The sequence below is a fragment of the Triturus cristatus genome, chromosome 9 (assembly GCF_964204655.1).
Source record: "Triturus cristatus chromosome 9, aTriCri1.1, whole genome shotgun sequence".
Lineage (NCBI taxonomy): Eukaryota > Metazoa > Chordata > Amphibia > Caudata > Salamandridae > Triturus > Triturus cristatus.
In genome coordinates, this window is record NC_140592.1 from 548,995,721 (window position 1) to 549,023,687 (window position 27,967).

General features: G+C 44.0%; 1 protein-coding gene across 6 annotated transcripts in view; it reads right to left on the reverse strand.

Moving 5' to 3' along the window:
* SCYL1 (SCY1 like pseudokinase 1) overlaps window positions 1–27,967 on the reverse strand; it is a 1,795,032-nt gene that overhangs the window by 655,961 nt on the left and 1,111,104 nt on the right. For all 6 annotated transcript variants that reach the window (XM_085625549.1, XM_085625547.1, XM_085625546.1 and 3 more), the window contains exon 13: window positions 2,070–2,258. In XM_085625549.1, the coding sequence (XP_085481675.1) occupies window positions 2,070–2,258 (189 nt within the window). The remainder of the gene's footprint in view (window positions 1–2,069; window positions 2,259–27,967) is intronic.

The window sequence follows — 27,967 nt, forward strand, 5'->3', positions numbered from 1 at the left end:
CTCCCAACTCTACGGACATATTTATAGGGCTTGGGTTGCTATCTTTGCAGGACCCTAGTTTGGACACACGCTGGTCAGTTCACTTCATTGCTCTGCGCTTCTGGCATGGAAAGTCATTAAAGTAACTGACGTCTGCGCCCCTGGATGGCGTATTTATAGGGGACCGCGTCATCACATCAGGCACCAACGACGCCATGCAGATTCAAATGGAGCCACCCAACGGCACTCAGGGGTACTGGTCAGGCAATAGTTTCCCGGTTCAGTCTGGCGGCTGGGAAATTCAAAGGTAAGGAATCTGCAGCTAGATAGTGTGCCTGACCAGACAATGCGTTACTGAAGTTAAGTAACTTGTTCTTTTCGTTGAAACACTCCAATTCAAAGGGACTCTTCTCTTGCTGAAAGTCCACAATGCAGAGTGCTCCTCATGCAAAAGGCTGAGTGTCTAAGCTTGAATTGTTTGAAGCTGTTTTCAATGGCTGATATGGAGATTTCTGTTATAATGCATTAATTTCTTTCGAAGCTCGAGACACACAACTGCCTATCAGGTAACTGCAAAAGTACAAATGGGAAATATCAGGGGCAAATATATTCACAAAATACCCAATTCACACAGCCCATACACAAGCATAACCAACACAAAAAGATACAAGCATTCATTCCACACACAGTACACAGACCACTTGCCTCCACACATCTGGTTCAGGTCCTGCAGCTATAGATTTATGAAGAATTGACAACCATCTAATAATTAGATTCCACTTCCAAAGTATATAAAATATTTAAATAGTAGCTGCTAGTTTTTTCACCAGCTGGTTTAAGTTACATATCTTAGAGCTATTTGGTGTTATCAAGTTTTTTTAAAATTGTATTGCAGCTTGGGCTGCTGTGCACCATGGTTTAAAGTAAACAAAAACAAACAGCTATGGCACAGCCACTGTTGACCGCGCAATAGTTAGTTTTTATTATTTACTTTCAGCCATCTTGCACAGCAGCTTGCGCTGCTGTGCAACAACTTTTAAAAACATTAACAATGCTAATAGGTCTCGAACAGGCGAAATCTTCTGGCTTTGCTAATGCATGGTAATTTATTGGTATTGTAGCATAGCTGCCAAGTTTTCAGATTACTTATGTGCGACATTTATACGTTTAGCATGTGTTTGACATTCAACACCTTGTGAGTGACACTTTTAGTGATACTTTACCACAAGTAGAGAAAAGTAGTAATGCCCATGTAAACAGATAAATATCAAAAAAGGATTAAGGGACCCTGCAGCCATTTGTCTTTTTTTTTTTTTATTTTTTTTTTAAGTAAACAGCAAAGTTGCATCCTGGATGTGCAATTCTCTTGTTAAAGATTGCTGGAGGTTAAAAAAAAAAAGAAGACAGGGTTGAAACTAGCATCTATGACAACAATCTAGGGGTGGGTGTAACTCACATAATTCTGTAGTTAGTGCTGCGTTCTTAGCGCAAAAATGCCCCCTGGTGTCCAAAATAGATGCAAAGATGCATTTTGCACTAAAAAAATAGTGCTAAAAGCAACAAAACATGAATAGCAGTGCAAGCAGCCACTAGCACTCACTTAATGCGTTGTTTCTGTGGTAAATTTCCCCCTAAATTACTCTCAATTAGGCAAGCGGGTAAATCTTGTAATTATCGGTAATTCTTCATCAAAGAGTAACGTGAAATTACCAAAATTACTCGGATTACACTGGCATAATTAAAATTATTCCCAGGACTAATTAGCACCTCCACCCCAAACTGAAAACGCCTTGTTGGCTGATACACATCTGTGCTGAGAGCACCTGAAGCAACGTGAAGGCAGAGAGAAGCTGCTAAATTAGCTTGACATTTAATTGCAGTGCAGTGTTGCGAGGATCAGCACCAAAATGCTTTACTCTAAACTAAGATGCGTTGCACTCGGCAGGGCTGTTTTAGCACCTAGAAACTTAGTGTGGTACGTGACCTCATCAAGTACTTCTAAAATGCTGCAAATGACTGACACAATAACTCTCAATCAACAAATAAATGCGTATCCTCCACTTTCATAGGTCAAGGAAACAGACATTTACCTGTGTCAGATGTTCCTGCAGCAGCACCAGGTGTTGTTTCTGTGCTAATCTGTCCAGCCACTGGTGAGCCGGTGGCATTGGTCCGTATCAGCTTGGAGGTGAGAGATGAGACCCCGGTCACAGCCCAACCAGCCCAGCTTGCAGCAGCGCCAATACCAGGATTGCTAGATGCTGCGTGAACATCCTTCTCTGCAAAGAAAAAGCACAAAAACCTAAAGTTTTAATACTGCAATAGATCTCACAAGCAGAGTCGGCCATTGCTGAGATAGCGCCGTGGGCGCAGAGAAATTTGGCGCCCTTACTGATGGTAGTTAATTAAATAAGGCAACAGGGTGTCCCTTTTGTGTTCACTGGTCAGTACCTGGATGAGCAGGGACTAGCCCCTGAATACAAACATCTCCGGACCACCCCCAGCTCATCTATGTGACAGTTTAGCTGCCTCACATAGATGATGGTTTTGTTGAGGTGTGGCAGCAGGGGGTAAAGAGGTGTTAAAAAACATTGCCCACCGTGTGACAATGAAGGACCAAACCCCCTTTAAATTGGCAAATCAGAGAGAAATGAACAGGCAAAGAAAAGGCTGCATGTCAGAAAATGTATGTCTTCGGCCTGGGCCCAGCTCGCCCATGCTACAGGCCGGCCTGCTCACAAGAAACAATTATGAACAAGCATTTGCAATGCAATAGGTCTCGCATTTATGAGTTCGAGCTATTGGCATTATAAATGGCAAAGTTTTTCATCTATGTGTTTTGGTTTGGAGTAGAGTGAATGTATGTGGTTTGGAGTGGTTGAACTGGAATTGTTAGTTGTGGAATTGTGTGGTGTGTAGCATACTTGTGTAGTGGAATTATGTGACATGGTGAATTGATTGGGCTGAGTGCTGAAAAGAATAGATGGAAAGGAAGATAGAGAAGGATAGGTACTTTGTGCACAAACTGGTGAATGAACACTAGATAGAGGTGGTGCTGAGTGATGCTGAGGTGGTGCTTAGTGATGCTGAGGAGGTGCTGAGTGATGCTGAGGTGGTGCTGAGTGGTGCTGAGTGATGTGGTGTTCATGAGTGATGTTGAGGTGGTGGTGCGCTGGTGCTCAGGTGGTGCTGAGCTGGTGTTGTGGTTATGCTGAAACGGTGCTGTGTTGGTGCTGAGGTGGGTCTCCACTGGTAGTGGTGCACTGATGCGGATGTGGTGCTGGGCTGATGCCGAGATGGTACTGTGCTGATGCTGAGGTGGTGATGAGTGATGCTGTGGTGGTGCTGAGTGATGCTGTACTGGTGCTGCGCTGATGCAGTGATGCTGTAGTGGCGTTGTCCGACTAATTTAGAGATGACCACAACAACAGCCAATTAATAATTTAATATACATTAAAAATGACTATTACCTGCCACACAAGGCATTGTTCTAGCTTTGGGGCCTGAAGGAGTCCAAAATGTCACAATTGTAGGGAGTGAGATAGTTAGTAATTGTGTTGTTACTATCATTGTCAGCATGGCAGGGACAATGTTTGGTGCAAGCTGCAGTGGTCTCCTGACGAGAGCCCTTGCAATTTTTTCAAATTAAGCATTGTGTATACTGTTCTCTGTAACTATTGCCCGCCCTGGCTGGACAACATTCTTGTGACATGTTTGCCAACCTTTACCTAAGTAGTGAAAATATGAGGCGCTGTGGTAGTCTGGGGATTTGGAAAAGGAATTACAAATGGAACATGGATATGATAGGCATGTCACTCGAGTGCTGCAGAAACATCGCCGTAGTTCTTGTGTGTTACGTGTCACTGGAGCAGACCCGAAAAGTTACACTGCAAATCTGTGCTTATCTCCACTGAAAACCTTTTTGCACAAACCATAAAAAATTTGAAAAGATGTAATCGTGATGAAACGCCACTACAAGCTGTAGGGGAATGTTATCTTGACTCTAGAAGCATTCATTAATTAGATTTGGTCAGACATATCGTGTTTATATTCATTAAAACGTTAATTTAAAATGATGTCACGTGGAAAATGTCTTCCAACTTGTAAAAATAAATTGTAGCAGTACACATACCGCCAGCTTCTCCTGGTGGGAATTCCAACTGACTCGTGGAAAATGGATTATTCCACAAGTAGCACTTGCATGTGAGCTTTTGAACATCACATATCCAGCAGAAAAAAATACAATTGCAACACTTTCCTGATCCTACGGGTTAAACTATTAAGTAACGGGGGCTGCTTACTTCGGAACTGGCTTTGAGTCTGGCCTAAGCTCATTAAAATCATGTGGTTCTGGGAAAATACGATCGGGTCGAGGTCACGCAATACAAAAATGCGGAAAAATTAGAAATACTATCTCAAATCAAAGTTTGAGCAGTGGAGAGACCCATTAAAATAAAATAATCTGCATTTACCTTAGTCCATGCGTCAGATTAAAAAGATTTTAAGTCTACAAGGCTGCCGAATTAGAATGGTAAATAGTGGGCGGGTTGAAAATGAAATTGTTTTTTTTCCCCTCCTAAACACAACAAGCTAGCATAGCCATTAGGTCTCGCTTTTGGGACCTTATACGTATTTAGTTTTGCAGCACAATATCCTTGGTGCAACAACAACACCTGTTGCATGCCTAAATCTTGTACCTTATAAGTGTTTAGCCATGCAACAGTTAATGTTGTTGCACCAAGGATATTGTGCTGAAGTTATCCAGCACAATATCCTTGGTGCAACAACATCAAGTGTTGCATGGCTAAACACTTATAAGGTCCCAAAGGCGAGACCTATTGGCTATGCCAATGCTTGTTTTCTTAGGAAGAAGAAGATCCCTGAAACAAAAAAAGATTTCCCAAGTTCTTTACTTTTAAAAATAGCAATATAGCGTTCTGAAGGTGGAGAACATTCAAAGCGCAGCCAGGGTAGCTCTGCTCACCCCACCACCTGAATCTTAGTCCTCGCTGTAGTCATACAGTGTAAGATCTCTTTCTTCCAGTGAAATACAAGATCTAAGCACATTTTCCAGCCAGAAGTAGATTTTGGTGTCATAGCCAAACATACGGAAGGTAATCTGGTACGGTAGGCAGAAAAGCACAGCCCCTCTGTAATCCGCAAACCACAACAAACATGCTCAACTCCATAGATCCAGTAGGAACTAGTAGGCTGCAGGTAGCGAATAACGATAGGCCTACAGACTCCAACCACAAAATAAACACACTTCGATCCTGAAAGATCACTTCAGTGTACCTGTCCAGAGCAAACTATAACACAACAAAATTTGCAGCATTTTCAAAGCTAACGGACAGACTAGGGACCCGATTTGTTCTCCACATCTGCATTGGGGTAAACCAGCGAGCCCTCAGAAAGAAATTAAAACTGCACTTTGCACCATCATGCCACCATCTGATTAACCAAGGAACAGCAAGCAATAATTTAGTTGTGTAAATATCTCCATCAATCAACTCAATATTCTGGAAGCAATGAACAAGGAATATGAGGTCCACATGAGTAATGAACCAGGACATGTTATTATGCAGGAGCATCATACTCGTAATTCCTGTTTTTTTCCCAGAAGACACCCACTGTGTACTTCACTGTTTTGGAGGCAGAACTTAAGAGTGACTTCTTATCTTGCAGCTTTTTTTAAGAACAGAGCTTTATTAACCTTTTAGTGTATACAATTCTCCAATATATGGCATACCCAAGAAACACTTGTGCTTGCCTGTAATTAACTAAAAAGTGATATCACAACCTTGGAATTGTTGTCCAAGTCAAACAAAGGAAACACCCGACTCCATTTTTTATATAATATCCTTCCAACCGATCAGGATTCTCCAAGCCTGTAAACAACATCACAGCCCAAACTTTGCTCTAATGTAACCTTACTCAATGCTAATAATTCTATATGAATTAAAAATGGATAATTTGCCCAACCCCAAGGATCCCTCTCTTTTGCTTCATTGCTTTCAGTAGAGAGTTAGTCTGCTCTTTTTCCAGAATAAAATATTGTTTGTGACATCTGATTACTCTAGGTTTGGTGGAGAGCCCAAACCCCCACACTAAAGCTTAGAGCGAGAAATGCTTTTCACTTGTTCCACTCTCGCCTTCTCTTTTTTGTGCAACTGCCCACACTGGGAAAAATAAGATTTAGGACCGGTCATAGAAAACATTTACTTTCTCCATGACCTTGCTAACAATTTAGTGTCTGGTTGAGTCTTTCTGAGCCCAATAACAGTAGTAGCTCTCCCCCTCCTTCATATACCTTATTCCAATGTAAAGACACTTGACAACAGTAGGTTGGAGAACTGTTTGAGTGATGTAATTCTGGACCAGGACGTCCTTGAGTTATGAAGCATCAACCACTGGGAATAACGGTGTTTCCCCAAATAGCCACTCTTGTGGGTTTTCCTAGTCACTCAGCATGGCTAACCAGCATTTTATTACATAAGAGCATTATTCACTACCGCGCCCTCCTCTTCTTTAGAATACAAACCCAGGGATCTGATATGCTATTGACCAGTGATGCTCTATATTGTGCTAACATGTGTCTCCACTTTCCAGATGTTTGCATACAGCTTATCCGGTTTCACTACAGTCCCTGCAGTGAAACTCCCAAGGACATCATGATGCCGAAGTTCCTGCACGCAACACACATATAGCTCGTCACATCAGCCAAAGCAAAGACGTATACCAACATGATCAATGGAGTCACCAACAAAAGCAGAACGATTTTCAAAGCAAGCACTGCATCAACCCCCTGCCGGACCTACCCATTCCTCATTACATAGAATAGTACGTCATCAACCTCTACTTCAGTGAAAAATACAGAGGATCTGACAGCACATCAACAACGCCAAACCTGCTTCACCCCTTACGCCTACTCCTTCCTGAAGAATACTGCAATGGACATCCTTCAAAGCCGTCTGTCTTGCAGGTCTTGCAGATCTTGCCGACATAATGCACTTCCTCAGTCTTATGAAGATGATGTTTTACTTGCGTCTCTTCATCAAGAACCTCTGGAGATGCCCTCTCACCTCCACCCACCATTGTCAATGCCTCCATCACTCAAGTTATCTTCCCAAAAGCTCTAATTACAGGCCAGATACTCCCACTCCTAAAGAAAACTACACTAGACCCTTATGCCTCCCAACTACCGCCCCTTTCTCACCTACTACTCCTTGGCAAGCTAATTAAACAAGCATTTACAATGCAAATAACAATGCCTTTTATTTGTGGTTTCGTTTTTAAAACATAAATAAAAGGCATCGTCATTTACAATGCCAATAGCTTAAACTCGCGTAAATGCGAGTGCACCGGGGGATTGAACACCACGGCTGTCAGATGGACTCTTACCTGTCCTGTAAAGGGCCTAAAGCCAACTTTATATCGGAGCTTAACTTGACACTGAGCGGCATGTGGCTTCTCGTGACTTTGCTGGTATCTGGTTTACTTAACCCCCCCTAATGTACTTAGAAAGAAGAGAACGTGCGTCTGAAATATTAACTCCTCAACCGGTCATGGGTACCTGGTGTTAAAATGACTCGTGACCCGCTTTCTGCACTGCCACACCGCCTCGCTGTTTTAACGCTCACCTTTTCAGCGGTATCGTTTCAGTAGGCCTCGCAGCTCGGATGGGCGAGGAGGTATTTATTCACTGTGGGCCTCTCAATCTCGAGACTTGGGTCCGATGGAGGCTCGCCCAGACCCTTCCCCCATCTCTCGGACCTAGCTCCGACACTGGGACCTTTGAACCCTCAAGATGCTGTGTGTACTAAGCCAACAGCAGTGAAAGGGGCGCAGTGCACCGGTGTCCAGGGCCCCCTCGCTACCTGCTGCTTCCAGGCTCCGCTCTCCGGGTCCGTTTTGCAGCATTTAGTAGTTTGGAAAGGATGGCGGCGCATCCTTTCTTCCACATGATGAACCCTTTAATATGCGCGCGGAAGGCCGCAGAGGACATCCGGCCCAGGCTCCCTGATGATGGGCCTCAATGTCCTCCTGACCGGAGTGAAAGTCCCCGATCTCACCTCTCTCTGCCAGCTCCCAGGGCCCCTCACTGAGCGCTGCATCGTTTGCAGGAGTGAAGGTCCCCGGTCTCCCTCGGTCAGCCGGGCCCTGTCCAGCTCCCAGAGATCCCCGTCCGAGCGCCCTCCACAGGTCAGCCCCGCGCCGTCTTCAGGAGGGAAGCCCCCCGCTCTCACCCTCTCTTCCCGGGCCTGTCACTCCAGCTGCTTGCCTCAGCTCCCAAAGGTCAGCGCTGCACGCACACTGATCCCCCCCCCCTTGTGCCGCAAACCCGGCCCCAGCAAACCCCCCGCATCTCCCCCACCCATGACATATTTGCTTGGCTTTTCCTGCCGGCCTCGCCTGCCAAAAGATTTCTTGTCTTTATGGGGCCATGTGTTTGGCCCCATAAAGATAAGAAAACTTTTGCGACCAACGCAAAGCAAGCAAGTCCGTCCAAATGGGACGGCTCGAAAAGCCAAGCAAATACGTCACTGACACCTCTTTTCCAATGGCTGGCCGCCGTTTAGCATAAAGGGTGATGCCAGCCAATGGAAAAGAGGGGCGGGGCTTAATGCCCCTTACAGAAATACCCACATCTCATTAAATCTCGCCAGCGAGACTGTGCATGCGCGCAGCCTACGCAGGCGAGACCTAAAAAGCAGTCCATGTTTATGACCAAGATCATGTTAATGCACGATTACCAGTTTAATGATTAATGCACGATTACCCCAACTGTTCTATACCGTCCCCTGTCATCTTCAACATTGACTTGGAGTCGCTTGGATCTCTACTCACAGATAACTGCATAAATATTCATCAATATGCCAGTGGTACACAACTCTACTTGAAAAGCTCCTCGGCTTCAGATTTCAGAAACCTCAAACTCTGCCTGCACATCATCCAGACCTGGATATCCAAAGCCTACTCGAAGCTCAACCCAAGGAAGACAAAATCCCTGTGTTTTTGCTAAGAACAAACAACAAGAAACAGTACAAACCTGGCGGCGGCTTTGATCCCCACCTCACATTGAATGCCAAGTTATTTGAATTCACCCTGGACACCAACCTCAGAACCTCAAGGAAGACATCACCAAAAAACAGCCTAGTACCAGCATCTCTCTTCTAAAGAAACTGAAACAGTTTCTTTCAGCATGCGACTTAAGAACTGCTGTTCAAGCCATCATACACTTGCATCTGAATGGTGACACCACCCTGCTCCACAGACTCTTGGGCTTCCACACTGGCACCCTTCACAACCCACCACGGCTAATTCAGGGCCTGCAGAAATAGGATCATATCACCCCAATCCTTATGGAATTTCATAGGCTCCCCTTGCTGGAAAGCGCCATGTTCAAAACCACCTGCATTATTTACAAAGAAATCATGTCCAGCACCCTTGCTTATCTTGCAGGCTCAGTAGATAAAAAATGATTTTTAACAAGAAAGCATAAACTGAAAAAAACCAAAAGGAGGACAGCGGCTGTTGGGGGTGGGCAAAGGAGGCGCAGGTGGAGGAAGGTGGGGAAAGGCAGTGCACAAGGGAGAAAGCAGCACAGGAGTGGAAGGAAGAGCAACATGAGTGACTGAGGGAGATGGCATCTTAGGGGGAAAGGACGCAATACAGTTAAGGACATAGCCTGTTATGGTGAGGAACACAAGAGAGCAAGCAGCACACAAGGGTGACTGCAACATGGGGAGAGCGAAGAGAAGCACACAAATGAGAGAAGAACACAGATTGCAGGGTAAAAATTACACAAGGAAGAAACATTGAGCACTGGGTTTGGGCATTTCTGGAGAGCACATGAGGGAGAGAGGTGGAAAACACATGCACTCTCAATGCAGTGGCTAATCAAAACAAATCAAAAAGAAACAAGTAGTGCCCTAAAAGTGAGCTGTCAACAACACAATTCAGTCAAATCAAGAAAATGGTAAAGAATTAACGTTCCAGGGAACAGACAAACACAAGATGGATAAAAAAAGCCATCAAAAAAGAAATATGCAAAGGCAAATGAAATTAAAGCCAACCAAGGGTAACCAATGGGTGGGCTAAAAGCCAGTGTAAGTTCTTGGTAAGCCCACAGGAGGTCTTTTCCAAACAGGTACTTGGAGAGCCACCCCAGCATATATGCACAGATTAAGGATAGAAGTTAAGTTCAGGCACAGGCGGTCAGCTATAATGATATGTCTACAAATTATAACCAGAGCAAGGAATAAGAATTCAACCGGTGTTCTATTACAATATAAAGCCTCACTACTTCTCCCTCCATTCTCTACTTGATTTATGTTCTTTGCTTGTGAATTATGAACGAAGCCACCTCATTTACATCAGAAAAAGATCTATATCTTTCTTTAATGGCTTCCATCGAATTTCCATGAACTTGACTAGCCCCATGGCAGTTACTGCGGTGCAAAATAAAAGGGTGATCAGGCGGCCCACTCTAGACTCTGAATCCCAGGAGTGTTTGTAGTGAATACATATGAGCACTTTGACACCACATTTGCATTGACAGACATGCCATTCCACAAGTCCACTTCGAGACATTAAGTCAGGCCGAGTCAAAAGAAAACAAGCCTTGTCCCTTGGAATGATGAACACAGAAACATGCAAAAATATATTTTTTAAATTAGCTATTCATGCTTGAGCGTGCATAAGTTCTCTCATGCATACAGAGCACAGCAAGCAGCTCTGCATCATATCTTGCCATGCACGTGCTGATACAAGGAATCACAGAATGGAAAAATAATCTTTTTGTTAAAGGGAATTCAGAGACATGGTAAGCTCTTATTTGCTGGAGAAACTTGCCAATCCAGACCTTGCACAATGGCAGTCCTTGCCCCAAGAGACAGACACCAAATGTTGCCACCCACACTGCACCTCATAATAACCGTAGAGCCCTGGAATGTGCCAGCCCCTTCAGGAACAAACAATGCCCTGGCTTCATTAGAATACAGCTGACATTTGCAACGGCGCACACACTTCCCAAGCATACAGCAGCAGGGAAAAGCACCCCAAAACTGAAACAAAAATACCAGCAACACGAGCCTTAAAAAAGACAAAAAACCCATGTGCACAATAAATCACAGCAAACAACAAACAAAATGATCTCTCTCCGGCTTACCTGGACTGAGGAAGCATGCTCTCACTGCAGTACCAACAACACTCTACAGTCTTTGTTACCATTCAGTGGACACTTGAGGCTCGGCCAGACGGGAGCAATCGAGCTCGGACCGGATCGTCCGACAACTATCTCAGAACACCATGCCATGCTCTCACAGATGGTGCGGATTAAGATGTGTGGCATAGAACGCTTCCGAATACAAGCCATGAGTAGTACCGTGCAGATCAGAAATCTGAACAAGCATTGGCCGCGCGGCTGTAAAAGTAACGGCCGCGCGGCCGTGAAAGCGAAAGTAATCGTGAGCAAAGCGAAAGTGATTGCGAGGACGGGACGCGCTGTGTGGTAAGCACGCGAGTGGTGCGCGTGCAGCAGTGATTGGCGGCTGCGCACGGGCACGCTCGCGTGAACGCAAGCGTTAGGCCAGCGAGGTCTGGTAGCACTTTGGAAACCCGTATACTAAATGTCTCTCTGGGCAGCGCATGCGCTGCTCAGGCGAGACCTAAAAAAAGGTTTCCAAACGACAAGGCGAATGCATGCTGCAGGCTTGAACTGAAGGACAGAATTAGGTGACGTCAGGCGGGCGCTCGTGAGGGAGCACACACAGCTACAGATAGAGCTCAGCACTCGGCCTCTGGGCACGGGCAACTATCGACATGTTAATTGTTTTTACCTGAGCAGTGTTATTAATGTGATGCTTCTTTGCGGAATGAGTTTTAGTGAAACTGTGGGGGTCCAACATTCATTAGATGGCGTTGGTGCAGAACAAAGAGGCATTGAGCACTGGCATAGAGGCCATGTTGCCGGCAAGAGGCTAAGGTGGTAACTGAGAGGGAGGGGCCGGGAAATAAAAAGCCCGGAAAGTGCCTGCTCTGAATTTCCACACGTGATAATCGCCTGGGGGAGGGAGGAAGCAGCATAGAGCTGCATTCAGTAACAGGAGAAGGAAAGTAAAATAAAGGAAGTGCCAGAACTGACATATAAGCTCTCCAGAGGAAGGCTACTGTGTAGTTAGGCCATGCTGCATAGACAGTAACTAAATAGAGAAAGGAGGGGCAACGAACCAGTAGAAACCAAGATATTTTGAAGAGCAATCAAAGTAACAAATAGAAAGCAAAGGCGGAGTTAAACCTAACAAATCTGAATACAAGAAGTCTCGAAGAGACAGCGTAAGCGCTGTCTAGGCTCGACCTAAAAAACGAACGCACAAGATTATAAATGAATGGCAACAAATAAGAATTATGGGCCTGATCTATCAAAGGGTTTTACCTATTCTGTGTTCATAAGGAAATACATTGATACATAAGAGCCCATATCCATATAACAAGAACACCTCGGACATCACATCCACTCAGAGACTTCCCCTTTTAAATTAAAACAAAAATGTAAAAATAGAATAACACTACAACAATAACTTATGAAGTGTTAACATCAAACCCTTAAACCCAGTGGCAGTGCCCATACCAAAATACTCAAGTGTCTATCTATATTTAAATAAGTTTTCTTTGCACATCTCTTTCACGTTACCTAGCCATTCAGCATTCCACTGTTGCCCATACTTTAGAGTCACATATTTCCTCCTACTTCCTTCACTACAAGTCTTTCAGAGTATTGAGATAATCCATTATATAACAACCAGATGCTTGAAACTCACCCAATCCCATTCTCTCAAATTTATTCATTTTACCTTTCTCAATCATGTACCCTTGTCTTTGTAAATCAATGTTTCTTATCTAGACCACAATTGTTCCAGACCCCATTGTTTCATTCAAATGAAGCAACTCTTCTCATTCCTTTGAACGCGTCTTAACCCCATAGACTCATTAGATGACGCCCTCTATGACACTATGGCCCATCTTATAGCATTCACTAAGTTTACAAACCTATTTACTAGCCAATCAGGTTGGGCAGTACAATTGGGGGAAGGGGGGAGTGTAGTATCTTGTGAGTTAAAGATGACAGGACCCTTTTGGTTCCTGACAGACTCCGCAGAATAGTGATGCAAGTGCATGAGTGTGGGGGATAGAATTCATAATGTGTGTGCCACGTGTGCCTCAATCGAAGTGAAAGTAGACAGTTGGCGCATGTGGAGTGAAAGTGCCACTCCAGCCAGTGCAAGACCTGTGAAGAAGGTGAAGGCCTTACAGAAGGTTAGCTTGTCGTTGGCTAGAAATGTGCTGATAAGTCGAGACAAGAGGTACTGCACCACACACGTAAAAGAGATGTCATTCATACAGTACGATACCGCTAAGGGTAAAGGCAACGACAACCAGGTATGAAGGGTGCCACGAGAGGTGACAGCCAGGTGCAAGTGAACGCTGTGAGCAAAGTAGATAAAAGCAGAGAAGCATAAGAGGTGGCAATAACCAGATATAGAGCATACATTTACACTTACCACAAAGAGTCATCACACCACAGCATTTGGCCCGGGGTTGTGAATTCAGAGCCAGTGATAACCGAAGCGGACACCACAGACAGTTTCGGGGGCATTCCGTACAACTCTAAAGTCCTTCAGACAGTGAACGGCTCCGATGGCAAGGCGAAAAGAAGCCCCACAAGTACAGTTTGGTATTAACGAACCTGAAACGAGCAAATCGCAAGGAATTGCAGATGGTATGAATGGTGCAAGTCCATCTGAACAGCACATACGCTTGTCAGTAAGGGCCATAACTGGTTGTAATGCAGCTGTCTTCTTAAAACTTTTGCCTCCCTTCGATACCACCAAAAAGCAGAATTTTGGTGAAAAATGGACTGACTGGATCGAAACCTTCAACAAGAAGCTAATTAAAGAAAGATCATTAAATAGCTAAAGAATTTGGTAGGAAACGGAGTAAAAGAAATTATTAAGAAAATACCACAAGGTGATGAAGTGATGTATCGTCAAATCAAAGAGGTGCTAAACACCAAGTTCAATCCACTGGCGAATGTTGACTATGAAAGGGACATTTTAAGTCAAAAAAGGCATTGAGCTGGTGAGACGATAAATGAGTTTGTAGAAAGACAATTCACTCATAAAACACTGCAAGTTCAATGAGTTCAACGATGGCGGGCCATGCATCTCAGGGTAATAGATGGTTGCCTTCCCAATTCTTCCAGACGACCAATGCTGAAAGAAACAGTCAGCTTGGAACGCATACACATGGCTGCCTGAGTGGAAGAAAGAGCAGACAAGACAAGCAGCTAACATGGAGCCCGGAACGGCCCAGAATGAATCAGCGATGAGTGTAAAAAGTAAGTCGAAATACAAAGTAGAAGGTAATAAAATAATGTTCCAAAAGAAAAAGAAGTTGTGTTTTTCGATGCAGATTTTTTTCCCACATGAAGGTAAATGGTCTGCCATTGGACAGGTATAAAAAGGCTGCAGGAAAGAGAACTATTTTATAACAGTCTACAAAGCGAGGGAAAGATCAAGTGAGTCACGTCAAGAAAAATAAATGGAGGCAAGAACAAGTGTGTCATGTAGAGAAAATAAAATGGATGCCAGAAAGTTCCAGGCATGACGATCTACACACGCCCACAAGGCTAAGTGGCAACATAATTTGAGGCAAGTAGAAACTGAATGATGTGGATTGTCAGCAAATTCTTCGTCTGAGTTTGTCATTGTCAATCGACAGTGAGAAGGATGGGTGTGCGATGCCTATGTTGACAGCTGGACAACATACGTATGTAGGATTAGCTTCTTGCACAGAAGAATGCAGGTCGAAGCTAGGTCGATAAGTGAAAGTGCGAAAATCATTTGGACACTGTCCCAAGATCACCCTGAATGTGAATGGGTGCTCCATAACTTATCACAGGCAGTGGCACATCCCAAAGCAATACCTGTGAAAAAGTACAATGAACTGTCTCCAGTGCCCCGCTTAACTCAATCGAAAAACTATGTGTATAGGTGGGCAGCTTTGACACCACTCAAAGTTTATTCATAGCAACTGTGAAGTGTAAAAATAAGAAAGTACAAGTGCTAATTCATGTCTTGCTATGCACTTCATCGAGCGCATGTTTACTCACTTTCAGTATTGCTGCTCACATGTAGCTGATTCTGTAAACTACAATGTCAATGCCTATCATGAGATAGTGAATCAGTTTCCATCTTGGTGGACATAAAACCATGAAAGTGCAACTTCACATAAATGAGGACATCTATTTATTGCAGTAAGACATCATCGAATTGCATTTCATTTACAAGAGGTTGTTGAGAAAGAACTTGACATACTCTTAAAGCATGACATCAATGAGTGATACACTGGTCAGACACCATGGATATCACCCATAGTGGTAGTGCCGAAAAAGGACAGTGGAGGAGGCACGCACATCTGCGCTTAAATACTTGCAGATGTGATTAAAAGAGAACGACATCCAGGTCTGCACATTGCTGAAATGATTACCAGCTGCAGTGAGCCAAAGTCTTTTCTTACCTTTATTTGAACAGAGAATATCACCAGCGCAAAAGGTACATTACTACCTTTTCGACTCATGTTAGTTTGTTTAGATACAAAAGGCTACATTTTGGAGTGTCATCGGCTGCAGAACTTTCAGGATATCATTCATTGATTTATACAACCAGTTACAAATGCTTTCAATTAAAAGATGACATACTTGTTTTTGGAGCCACACGAAAGGAACATGATAAAGCTCTTGCACAAGTGTTTTGTGTACTTGCCAATGCAGGTCTCACTTTAAATGCAGCAAAGTGAGAGTTTCATCAATACAAACTCAAGTACTTTGGTCATACCATTTCTGTTGGGGAAATGACTCAAGATCCAAATAAAGTACAGGTCTTGTCATCCACTTCTTCCCCACAAGAAGTTACTATGCTGCTATCCTTCTTTGGTATGGCCAGTTACTTTTCAAGGTATATACATGACTTTGCCACTGTGTGTGCCCGATTGAGAAATGTCCCATTTCGATGGTCAAGGGAATGTGAGCAGAGCTTCAAGAAAATAAAGCACGAAATTGAGAATGCACCTGAAATGGCATACTTCGATCCGTAATTACAGACAAAGGTTGTTGTTGATGTAAGCATTGCGGAGTTGGTAACATCCTTGCCCAGCACACTGGACATCCCAATACCCCAAGGCACATCGTTGCTTATGCTAGCCGAAGTTTGTCATCGACGGAAAGTGCCTATTCGCAACCTGAAAAAGAGAGCCTCGCTGTGGTGTGGGCTCGTGAACATTTGCATTTGTTCCTATATAGAAAGTATTTCACAGTTGTCAACTATCACCATTCATTGCTCATCATTTTGGGCAATCCTAAAGCCAAGATGTTCACTCGCATTCAGAGGTTGGGGTTGCGATTGCAGGAGTATAATTATACTATTGTGGAGAAGAGGAAACTTACCTGTGGAGACTTGGTCCACACCGTTACCGCCACCGCCAAAAGTCAAAGGGTGCCAGCAAGCCTAATCTTCCACGTCGCCGCCCCGGGACTACAATTCCCGGCAGCCCGAGCGGCGGCACGCTTATCAGACGCTGTGTCAGCGCCAGGAGGCGCCCATAAAGTCATGCAGAGGCCCGCTGCGCGGGACGCCCCGGGTGAAGCCCGGGCCAAGGGCGAGCCCTCTGTGGCCCTCAGAGGCCTGAAGAGACTGGGCTGGGCCCAAGACCCTGGTCCTGTGAACTGATTTCTCTCTTTTACAGTAACAAGTGAGACTTCAATTTTGTTTTTATTATTTGTGTATAGTCGCATTGCAACTCTAACACGTATTGTTCTTATTCAGGATGTCTAAGGCAAAAAATGACAAAACTGCAACTGGCCATAGTACTATTGACAACTACATGGTAAAAAAAGTCACTTTGATTAACAGTGAACGTAGGGCATCTCTAGGGAAAGGGCCCCCTGCAACAGCACTGGTTGAGACGCTGCCTCTGACAGCGATGGTCACTGAGGGAGAGGCCAGTGCCAATGGTGCTGCCGGAGATAACCCGGTCGTGCCGACTGTGGTAAGGGCTGAGGTCCATATAGAACACCAAGATATATCCAGTGAGGATTTGGAAGAAGTTCCGCCAGCTATAAGGCCGGTACGCACTTATAGGCGGACACAGATAAAAGGGGGTGGGAAACAGAAGAAAAAACCTACTGTTGTAGACGCTGTTGATGTTAATGTGCCACTTAACAATCCCTTTGTGTTTACTGGAAACAAGGTGAATAACCTTAATGCTAATATTGCACAACTGGTTGCCATTATAAAAAATCTTGAGTCTAAATTAGAATCTAAGGTAGAGGAGGCTAACAGACCTTTAACCATTAAGATTGACACTCTAACAGCTGAGGTGTCCAGGCTGGGCGGCCTGGTATCTTCGTACCAGGCTGCAGTGACTGGTTTAAGGGATAAACCTGGGGAAGGCAGACAGGCAGGGTTGGTGTGGGGAATAACTCAGTCAAATCCCATCAATATGACGGCAGTACCTACCACTACGAGTATGGCACCTTCATTAGCAACCACACCAGCCACCCGAGTTATAATGGATCCACAGATTCAATCTGACCCTGTATTAATACAGGGAACAGATAGTAGGTCGCACAGAAGTAAACGTTATCTTAACCTACCGCCTGACTGTGCGCCATTCGTGGTAGTTTTAACTAATGTTCCACCCTGAGGCACTCATTCTGCCTCACCCTATGACGAGTCTCATGCCTCACTTAAAAATAAAACAGTGTCATGGCTTAACAAAAACTGTGGCTTCCCAATCGCATATTCTGATCAGATTCTGGCAGTCAGGCGGGTGAACTGGGTGGGCCCATCGAAAAAAATGGGAAGCGGAGACTGCATTGTTGAGAACTTTAAATATCCCCAACATGTGGCCACTGCTCTTTTAAGAGCTTCGTCACTGATATACAATGAGAGCAGTATATGTGTTCGATCTTTGGGGTACTTTTATGCCCATCTTTGTCGTAACTCCCCCCAACAAAGGCTGTTTAGTTCAGTGGCTAAAACTCAGACCCAGGTCATGGATACCCACCTCCAGTATAATATTGTTAATCGGAGCGGACTGGGAAATGTCATCAATACACAGAATAGACCTAATTTTTCGGTCAAACCTAATCCTGGGTTTAACATCAACACATTGAACAGGTACGATCTTCTATCTGGCCTGGACCTGTGCGACTGACATGAGATTCCTGTGGGTCAGGGTATCTCAATTTCAGATGAACTGGTGTCTAGTCTGAACTCACAGGATAAAAACTATGGTAGCAATGTTGTCTAGTGGAACATTGCAGGTTTGGCTGCAAAAATGATAGATACAAATTGGGTCAACTACATTTAGCAATTTAAAGTTATCTGCCTACAAGAGACTTGGCTGGTTGAATGTGATCTTTTTCTAGAAGGGTACAAGGCCTACTATGTTCCGGCCACACCATCACTAAGAGGCAGACCTAAGGGTGGGCTGGTGATTTTTGTTTCTATCCTTGTTACCTGTAAAATTAGCAGAATTGATGCAAATGATCCTGGTATGATGGGCTTGGTTTTAAATGGGGTACAGTGTCAAGTATGTCTAGTGAATTTTTATAATGCTGCCAATGTCACTTCTGTACCTAATTCTGTATCTGCCTTGCATGCCTTTCTTACTTCCTCTCTAAAGGATTTCAATCATAACCTCATGATCGTGGGGGATCTCAATGTTCATTTGTGCGGAGACCCTCTGCATAAATGATTTGAGTTGTGAGCGCAGGGAGGGACTCCATCTGGATCACACAATGGCTGGGGAACTATGCAATGCTCTCCTGGATAACCTGGACCTCTCCCTGGCCATGACGCTCAGGGATCCATTTAAATGTTTTGATACTCCCACTTTTAAGGGGCATGGGAGGGGCACTTTTATTGATCACATGCTGTTGTCAGCAACACTACTGCTTTTACTGGATTCATTTGATATTGTACCAAGCGAATTCAGTGACCATAATCCTTTGACAATCTGTTTGAAGGGACACTGGTTTTCTAAGGAAAAATTGATATGTAAATCTGGGAGGCTGGGCACTACAGATGGAAGGCGGCGACTCAAATGGTCAATGGTGACTCCCGATTTATTGTATAAAAATATTGTAGACACATGCACGGAGGATATTGTGAACTGCACTCAGGTGGGGGCAGACCCTCGACGGGTTCTTACTGCCTATCAAAATCTGTCGGAGAAGGTGTCAGAACTAATGTTGGTCCCAGTAAAGACTAGTGTGGGAAAATGTGGGCCAAGATGGTTCAATCATGATTGCTCCAAAGCTGCTCGTAACCTTAGGCTAGCACTGGCAGCTATTCCAAGAGTGCAGGAAAATGTCAAACTGTGTCGCAGGGAATATAAGTCCATTTTAAAATCCCACAAGGAGTCGCTAAGAGCAGAAGCGTGGAATGAGTTACTTGATCCCTCTACCTTAAAGTCCAGCACCAGATTTTGGACAATAATTAAAAAACCATTTCTGGTAGTAGACCCGGGTAATGGTTTGGATTGCTGTATTACTAAGGAGGAGTGGGAACTTCATTTCAAACAATTATATTCTTCTGGGTTACCTGTTACAAGTGAGAAATTGCTCGATGCTAGGGGAGGTGTTATTAGGTTTACTAATGTTGAAGTTATGGTGGCCATTGAAGGACTCACAGATAGAAAAGCTCCAGGGCCTGATGGGACTTGTATAAGTCTGATCCACACTTTTGGGCGCCCATCTTGGCTGCAGTATTTAACGCAGCTGTTAAAGTGGGCTGTCCTATCTCCTGGGGACTATCAACGATTGTTCCCGTTTTTAAAAAAGGAGATAAGGGCAGTCCTCACTGCTACCGGCCAATTTCACTAATTGACTCCATGGTCAAAATTATGGGGAGAATTCTATTACAGAGAATAACATGCCGGGCGACCGAAAATAACATCATGTCGATTTCTCAGTATGGTTTCTGTGGGGGGCGCTCCACCATAACCCAGTGCCTTAACCTATTCCTTGTACTGAGCAAATATACCATTGTACAGAGAGGAACTGTCCATCTTGCCTTCATGGACCTTTCTTCAGCCTTCGACTGTGTCAACAGAGGGGGGGGCTGTGGAGGTCCATGAGGGAGAAAGGTGTGGACCCAGGGATAGTTGACTTTCTGGTGGATATGCACAGTAATACCAGTGATAATGTCAGATATTCTGCAAACGGGGACACCACTGGCAATTTTGATATAAAGAAGGGAGTGCGTCAGGGTTGCATTCTCGCCCCCTTCCTTTTTAATTTGTATATTAATGATTTAGATGATTATTTACAGAATGTACAGACAGATTGCCCCAGAGTCGGCAGGCGGGGTATTCCAGTTCTTTTATACGCAGATGATGCGGTTTTAATCTCAAGAACGGAGAAGGGACTCCAGGCGCTTTTAAATGCTTTTAACATCTTTATGTCTGACAGAAATTTACTGGTCAACAACTCTAAATCATATAGAATGAATGTTGGCCATAAACTCAAAAAGAATTTTATCTTTAAATTGGATGATGTTCCAATACCAGTCACAGAAACATTCTCATATCTTGGCGTCCTGTTTGATACCAAGCTTAATTGGGGCCCACATTCGGCCAAAAAGAAAGGTGAATTGATAAGGGCTAATGCTTCTGTTTTTAACTTTGCGACAAAACTGGGTAAGAAGCCAATCAACGCAATGATTAAGCTGTACAATGCTAAATCTGTTGCTACAGCTGCATATGGTTGCGAACTTTGGGGATATGTGGCTGGAGAACAGTTGCAAGTTGCCGAAAATAATTTCCTAAAACGTCTACTCTGTGTCCCCACCAGTACACCCAACCTGACAGTACACGAAGAACTGGGAATTCAGTATCCAAGTGATATTTTTTCCCTAAGGCCTTTGATCTGTTGGGTGAAACTGTGGATAAATCAGGACATACCTCTTACCCATTTGATTATAAGAGATCTTATATCTCAGGATAAACATATGTGTCCCCCCTGGTTAAAATATTTGAAAACCTGTTTTTCCAGGCTTGGCCGCTTGAATTTGTTTGAAAACCCTAGCGGAATTGTAAAGGGGGACATAACAGCAATCAAACAAGCCTTTTATAAGGATAAGTTGGCTCAAAGGGAAAGTAAGGAGCTTATGAAACCAAGAATTAGGAAATACGTGATGTTAAAAACATGTGAAAGCATGGAGCCATATCTAATGAGTAATTTCACCTCTCATGAGAAATTCTTGTTGACTAGGTTTAGATTTGACATCTTCCATCATCTTTTAATACGCCCCAAGTCAGACATTTTTAACGAGGCTGCAGCACCCTGTGGCGGCGACGGGAAGTCTCCTCAGGATATACTGCATTTTATGTTTTTTTTTCTTTTTTCTTTTTTTTAAATTTTTATACCAGATATAACAATACAGCACAGCATAGGGTACAACAATTAATAATCAATGAAAATATACAGTTCAAATATTATAAACAATATATAGCTTCAATAAAGTCATTAACACAATTTCCTTTTAAAAGTAAAATCCAAGCAATCAAATCATATCAAGCCACCATATTTACACCATTTGATCTTTCCATCTCCGTATTGGATCCCAAATTCTCAGACCCAGTTGCTTCCCCCTACGGCCTTTCCGTTCATAAATCCCTTTTTCTAAATTGTAGGCAAACAACAGATTGGCCAGCCATTGATTCCTAGTGGGAGCAACTTTGTCACGCCAAGCTCTTGCTATTAACAACCGAAATACTGCCATAGCAACAAAGACAAACTCTTGACAAATAGCCTCGCCCTCTGTTATTATTCCGAAAAGAACCACCATGGGTGTAATTTTAATTTGAATAACTAGATGTCTCACTAGAAATCCCTCTACCTCCCTAATCAATGTAGCCAAATGAGAACAAGTGGCAAAGATGTGGATTATATCCGCCTGTGAGTGATTACACCGTGGGCAGTCTGTCCCTAGAGTGCCACCCCATTGTGCTATTCTAGCTGGTGTATAATATAAAAAATAAATAGTTTTATAATGCTGTGATTGTAATGGTGCTGAACATAAAACCGTATGACCGAGAGCCAGAGATTCCTGAAACCAAGCAGCTTCAATGCCCAACTTCGTGGCCCACTTAATACCATATTTGACAAGATCATCTTTCTTAGTAGTAAGAAGGCAGGCATAGAAACTACGTATATTACAGTCTCCCCCTTTCTCGATCATATCCAATATTTCATTGTTTTTAAACCCTATAGACCCTCCGCGCTTGGTATTCAGAAAACTTCTGACCTGTAAATATTTGAAAAAACTCCTTGTGTCTATGTGAAATTTGGTAACTAAGTCCGCAAATTGCACAATTCCGTCCAGCCCAACAATATCCCCTATCCTTCTGATCCCATTGTGTTCCCAGGATGCAAAGATCGAGTCTGCAAATATATCTCCTGGCCAGGATTTATTCTTAAACAAGCGGGTATATCTATTGTATCTACCCAGCCCGGATCTTTTCAAAAAAGCTGTCCAGATATTAACAGCAGCAATAACTGTCTTGAACCTTGTTCTTTTAAAGTATGCGAAGTCCGTGCAATTTAAGAAACAGTTCTCCGCCTCCGCCCCCAAGACTATAGAATAAACCTCAGTTGACATTTTGGAGATTCTAGGATGCTCCCCGCCACCAATTAATCCCTGCATATATTGCAGTGCAGTGCAGTAGCTAGATAGTATAGCCTAAAGTCGGGGGCGCCCCACCCACCTCTAGCCCTTGGAAGAGTCATAAATCTGTACGCTCTCCTAGTCTTTCCGTGGGCCCAGATGAATCTATTTAATACCAATTCCAAAGCGTGAAACCATTTTACACCGAAAAACAGGGGTATTGCACGAAACAGGTATAGAAATTTGGGCAGTACAATCATTTTGATAACATTTGTGCGTCCTAATAGAGAAAGATGCAGATTGTTCATCCTACCAAGATCTAATTTTAATCTCACCATTAACGGAGCTATATTCTGCTCAACTACATTCTCCAAATCTGCCGATACTTCTATACCTAGGTAAACTGCTGATCTAAATACCCTGTAATCATTACATATGACATATGAGTTTTTTACTATTTGTGTTTTCGTTTTATTGAGGCTATACCCTGACACCTGACCAAAATCCCGAGCTTCTAATTCTACTGCGCACATAGCAAGAGTAGGATTAGCTGTAATAATTGCAACGTCATCCGCATATGCCTGTGCCTTGATATGCAAATTATTAACTATTACCGGTGGAATATTAACATTGGCGACAAGCCTACGCAGAAGGGGATCCATATACAACGCAAATAGGAGAGGGGAAGACGGACACCCTTGTCTAGTCCCCCTTTCTATTTGAACTATGGATGAGTGGCCACTGGTAACTCTGATTCTGGCCGAGGGTTTATTATATAAGGTCTGGATGGCTCTAATATAACCCTCGCCAAACCCAAACCACCTCAAGACAGACCATAAGAAATCCCAAGAGACCCTATCAAATGCCTTTTCGGAGTCCAGAAACAATACTGCCATAGGGTCTCCTGGGATCTCCACGGCGTCAAAGAGCGTAAGCACCTGCCTGATATGTTGAGTAGTACCCTTTCCCGGAATGAAGCCATGCTGTATAGGGCTAACAAGGGACTCGATTATAGTCGCCAATCTCTTTGCCAACACTTTAGAATAGATTTTAACGTCTGAATTCATTAGAGTGATGGGTCTATGTGATGAAGCTGCCAAAGGGTTTTTGCCTTTTTTCAAAATAACTATTATATCTGCTCCTCCCCAAGACTTAGGAATAGAGGCCCCTGTCTGCGCCTGAAGCATAGTAGAAAGAAGTATATCGCCTAATATGTCCTTAAATACTCTGTAGAATTCAACTGGAATTAAATCCGGGCCCATGGCTTTACCAGGAGGAAGATCATTGAGTGCACCCAACATTTCTTCCAGATTGATTGTTCCTTCTAACTGCTCCCTATCTTCCTTAGATAGGAGTGTTGGCTGAATATTATCGAGATAATATGAGATCTGGCCCGAATCTAAATCCTTATCTGATCTATATAAATCTACGTAGAACTGCCTAAACACTTCTCTTACCCCGTCTGAATCCGTGATCGTATTACCCTGAGCATCTGTAATTTTTTTGATCTCCGCCGCTGAAGCTTTTTGTCTAGAGCGAATAGCCAAAAGGTGCCCCACTCTTTCGCTCATCTCATAAGCGTTCTCTCTGTTTAATAAATATCTAGCAGCTGCCTTAGTAGCAATACTTTCACAGACCCTTGCCTTTAAACAGATTAATTTTACACTCTGCTGCTCAACAGACCTTTGGGCCTGTATTGCTAAATATAGTTCTTCTTCCGCTTTGGTTATTTCCATTGTTAATTCATTAAACATTGCCCTCTCCTTTTTCTGTTTGTGCAGTGAGTAGCTCAAGGTCTCTCCCCGTATGCCCACCTTAAAGGTGTCCCATTCAATCCCAGAGTCTACCGACCCCCTATTAATTTCCCAGAAATTCTTAATCCAGGAATTCATATGAAGAATGTAGGCTTCCTCCCTTAAGAGAGTCCTTTCGAAGGTCCAAGCGGAGAACTTCCCCTGCTGACAGCCCATTTTAATAGTTAGGATTAGAGGGTTATGATCGGATATGATCCGAGGATGCTTCTCTATTTGTGACCTATTCAGCAAAGAGTTGGAAATAAAAAAATAATCTAATCTTACCGAAACACTATGGGGAGCAGAAAAAAAAGTGCTGCCATCTATAAAGGGATGAGCAGCGGCCCACATGTCAATCAATAAATTGTGGTCTAAGAGATCCTCTAAAGCCCTATAAGATTTTTTCTTTCTGCCAGTGTATCCCGTAGACCCAACCTGAGAGTGAATATTAAAATCCCCACAACAAATAATCGGTTCAGGCCACAAAGCCAATTCTGTATCCAAAAACTGGAGCATTTCAGGGTCGTCTTCAGTGGAACCATAAACTGAAGCCAACGTGAACTTCTCCCCTTTAAATACAATTTCCAATAATACCCACCTACCCCACTGATCTTCTTTTTTCCTAACTAATATCGTATCCCTGTTTCTGCCCAGAACCGCTACTCCCCTCGTTTTAGTCCCCTGTTTAGTATTAGCCAGTAGGGAGAACCCCAGTTGTTCAAGGAGAAACCCCCTAGCCCCCTCTATATGCGTCTCCTGGAGACATACTAGGTCCAAGTTCATTGCTTTCAATAAAGACGACACTCGCATTCTTTTTTGAGCATCATTGAGGCCACATATATTAATTGAAGCTATTTTACACGTCATTAGCGTATTCCATGAATAACTTTTATCAGTACAACTAACGAAATAAATAGACCAGAAATATAACATCCTATGCTGTGCTCAGAAAATCCCAAAAAGCTGTGTTTCACATGCCCCCCCCTCCCCCTGAACCCCTGCCCCCACCCTCCAACCTGTGCCCCCCCTCTCCCCCCTCCCCCCCTACAGGCAAATAGGTCAACCATGACCTATGTGTGATCGCTTAGGAGTGCAGTTGTCGCCTCCTCCTCCCAATATGAGAAACCTGATTTTCCCCGTCCAAACCATCTTTCTCCCCTCCTTTAGTGATCCCCCTGTCTTTGTACCCCAGCACCTCCACCATGTACTCTTTAACTTTTATTTCCGAAAAAAATATTTTGAACTGGCCTTTGGTGATTATTTTTAGTTTAGCTGGATACAGCAGGAAAGCTTGTGAGCCCAAGGCTTGTATTGGTGCTATCAATTGCCTCAGCCTCCATCTTCTTTCTACTGTGGCATGACAGAAATCAGGCCTTGCGAAAAAAGTAATCCCATTAAAGGTACGCTTAGAATCCGGTTTAGCTTTGTCCAATATCTGTTGTCTTAGTAGGAAGTTACCCACAAATAACAAAATAGCTCTAGGTCTCGTGTCTTGCAATGAATTGCGCCTGGGAGCCAGAGGAAATCGATGGGCTCTCTGGATTTCTGTATCCCAATGCCATGCTGAAAGCTCTGGGAATGCACCTTTAAGCAGATTAACAACAAACATCCTTGCATCTTGGCCTTCAATCCCCTCTTCAACCCCCAGAAGTCTTATATTATTGCGGCGCTGTCTATTTTCATAGTCCTCCAGCTTCCACTGCATGTCTAAGGATACCTTACTTTGCTCCTCCTTCATTTTCCGCAAACTGCTTAGCTCGTCTTCAAGCCTCCCCGTTCTTTCTTCAACCTGGGTAATTCTCTCAGAGGCCTCCTCGTACAACTTATTCATTTTCCTTAGTGAATTATGAATTTTGTTGAGCCCTTGCCTCGATCTCCGAGCTTCGGCCCTTGCCTCATTCTGCATGCTTTTCAGGGTACTAAATAGTAGATCCATTGAGGCTTCTTGAGTTTTAGATTGAGGTATTCCCTCTCCACCAGAGGCCATATTATTCACCTCCTGATATGGCTGTGATGTAGCTGAATAATCCCATGAAAGTCTCTTCGTTGGATTAGGAGGGCTTTCTAGGGAGTTCGGCTTCCTACGAGATCTACGTTTCTTAAGAGTACATTTTTGAGGGACCGAACTAGCTTCTGAGGCAGAAGACTCACCAAAGCTGTCGTCACTGTCACTGTGGGTTACAGGCTCTGAATCCTCATTGAGCGAAACAAAAATAGTCAGGTGAAGCACACCCACCGGCCGGCTCCAAAAACAACGAGCATGCTGAGGTACTCCCTTCCAGAGAGATCTCTGACTCCGTGCCTGCCTCCTGCCTATTAGCCTGCTCAGCCCCCGACTCACCGTGACTGTTTCCGTGAGCCTCGTCATTCTCCAAAGGCTGGCTCCCTTTAGGATTATCCTTTGCCAATGGCGCAACTGAGCCCGTGTAAACGGACTCCAAACCTTGAGGCTGCCGCTCCTTCAGATTGTCCTCCGCCGCTAACGTTAGTGCTTCTGGGCCCGGGTTGAAAGTTTCCGAGCGCTCAGACTCCGCCGGATCACCCTCGACTAGGTTACACACAGCCGACGGTGTCTGCTCCAATGCCGGCGCTTGGTCTGGTTGCTTAGCAACCCCTGTTTCGCGGGAGTCCTGCGCCTCGGCACTGCTCGCGCTGTTCACTTTGGGTTGCTTACCGGTGTTTCGTTTTTCCAAGCGGCCTGTACTCATCACCGGGAAGCTCTCGAATACAGAAGGCTGCCTCAGTTGCATTTCTTTTCCTCCTGCATTATTGGACCGCAGATTTTTCAACTCTCGTGAACCGCACTGGACAGTCATCCCGATGGGGTTCGCTTGGAGCCTGTCAGTGCCTTGGACCACACCAGCTTTCTTCCCAGTAGATTTTTTCGAGGTAAGTGCGTTGCTGGGTCGTGAGGATGTAGTCTTTGGCTCCTGTTTGTCCCGATCAGGCCGTTCTTTCATATTGCTCTCTTTAGTGTCTTTGACATCTTTGGCTGCCTCGCTCCCTTTGATGATACGTGGAGGCATATTATACCGTCCCAAGGCAAAAGCTGCCGCTTTCGAGGATCCTGCTAACAAAAAATGAATTATCCTCAACGGAAGCTCGGCAAACCTTTAACAGAAAGCCCAAGTGATTTTAAAGTCAGTTCCTTTTAGGCAGTGGTCGGGTTTCATCCCGTGGGTTGCGAGGGATCACCACATTTTCTGCTGTAATCAGGAGGAGGAGAGGAGTGCGACTGCTCACTACACACCACAAGCGGCCATCTTGCCAAAAGCATTTTATGTTTTTATGTAGTTTTTATGAATATCCCCGCAAACGTTATCTTGTTGCACTCTTAAGGAAACTTAATTTTAACCAAATCAAACCTGCCTTTTTTTATTTGCAGCTCTTGTACAGTGATAGCGTCTTACAGGTTAAAGAATTTTTAAAACTAACTGTCAAATTAAGGAATTGCCTAGACCA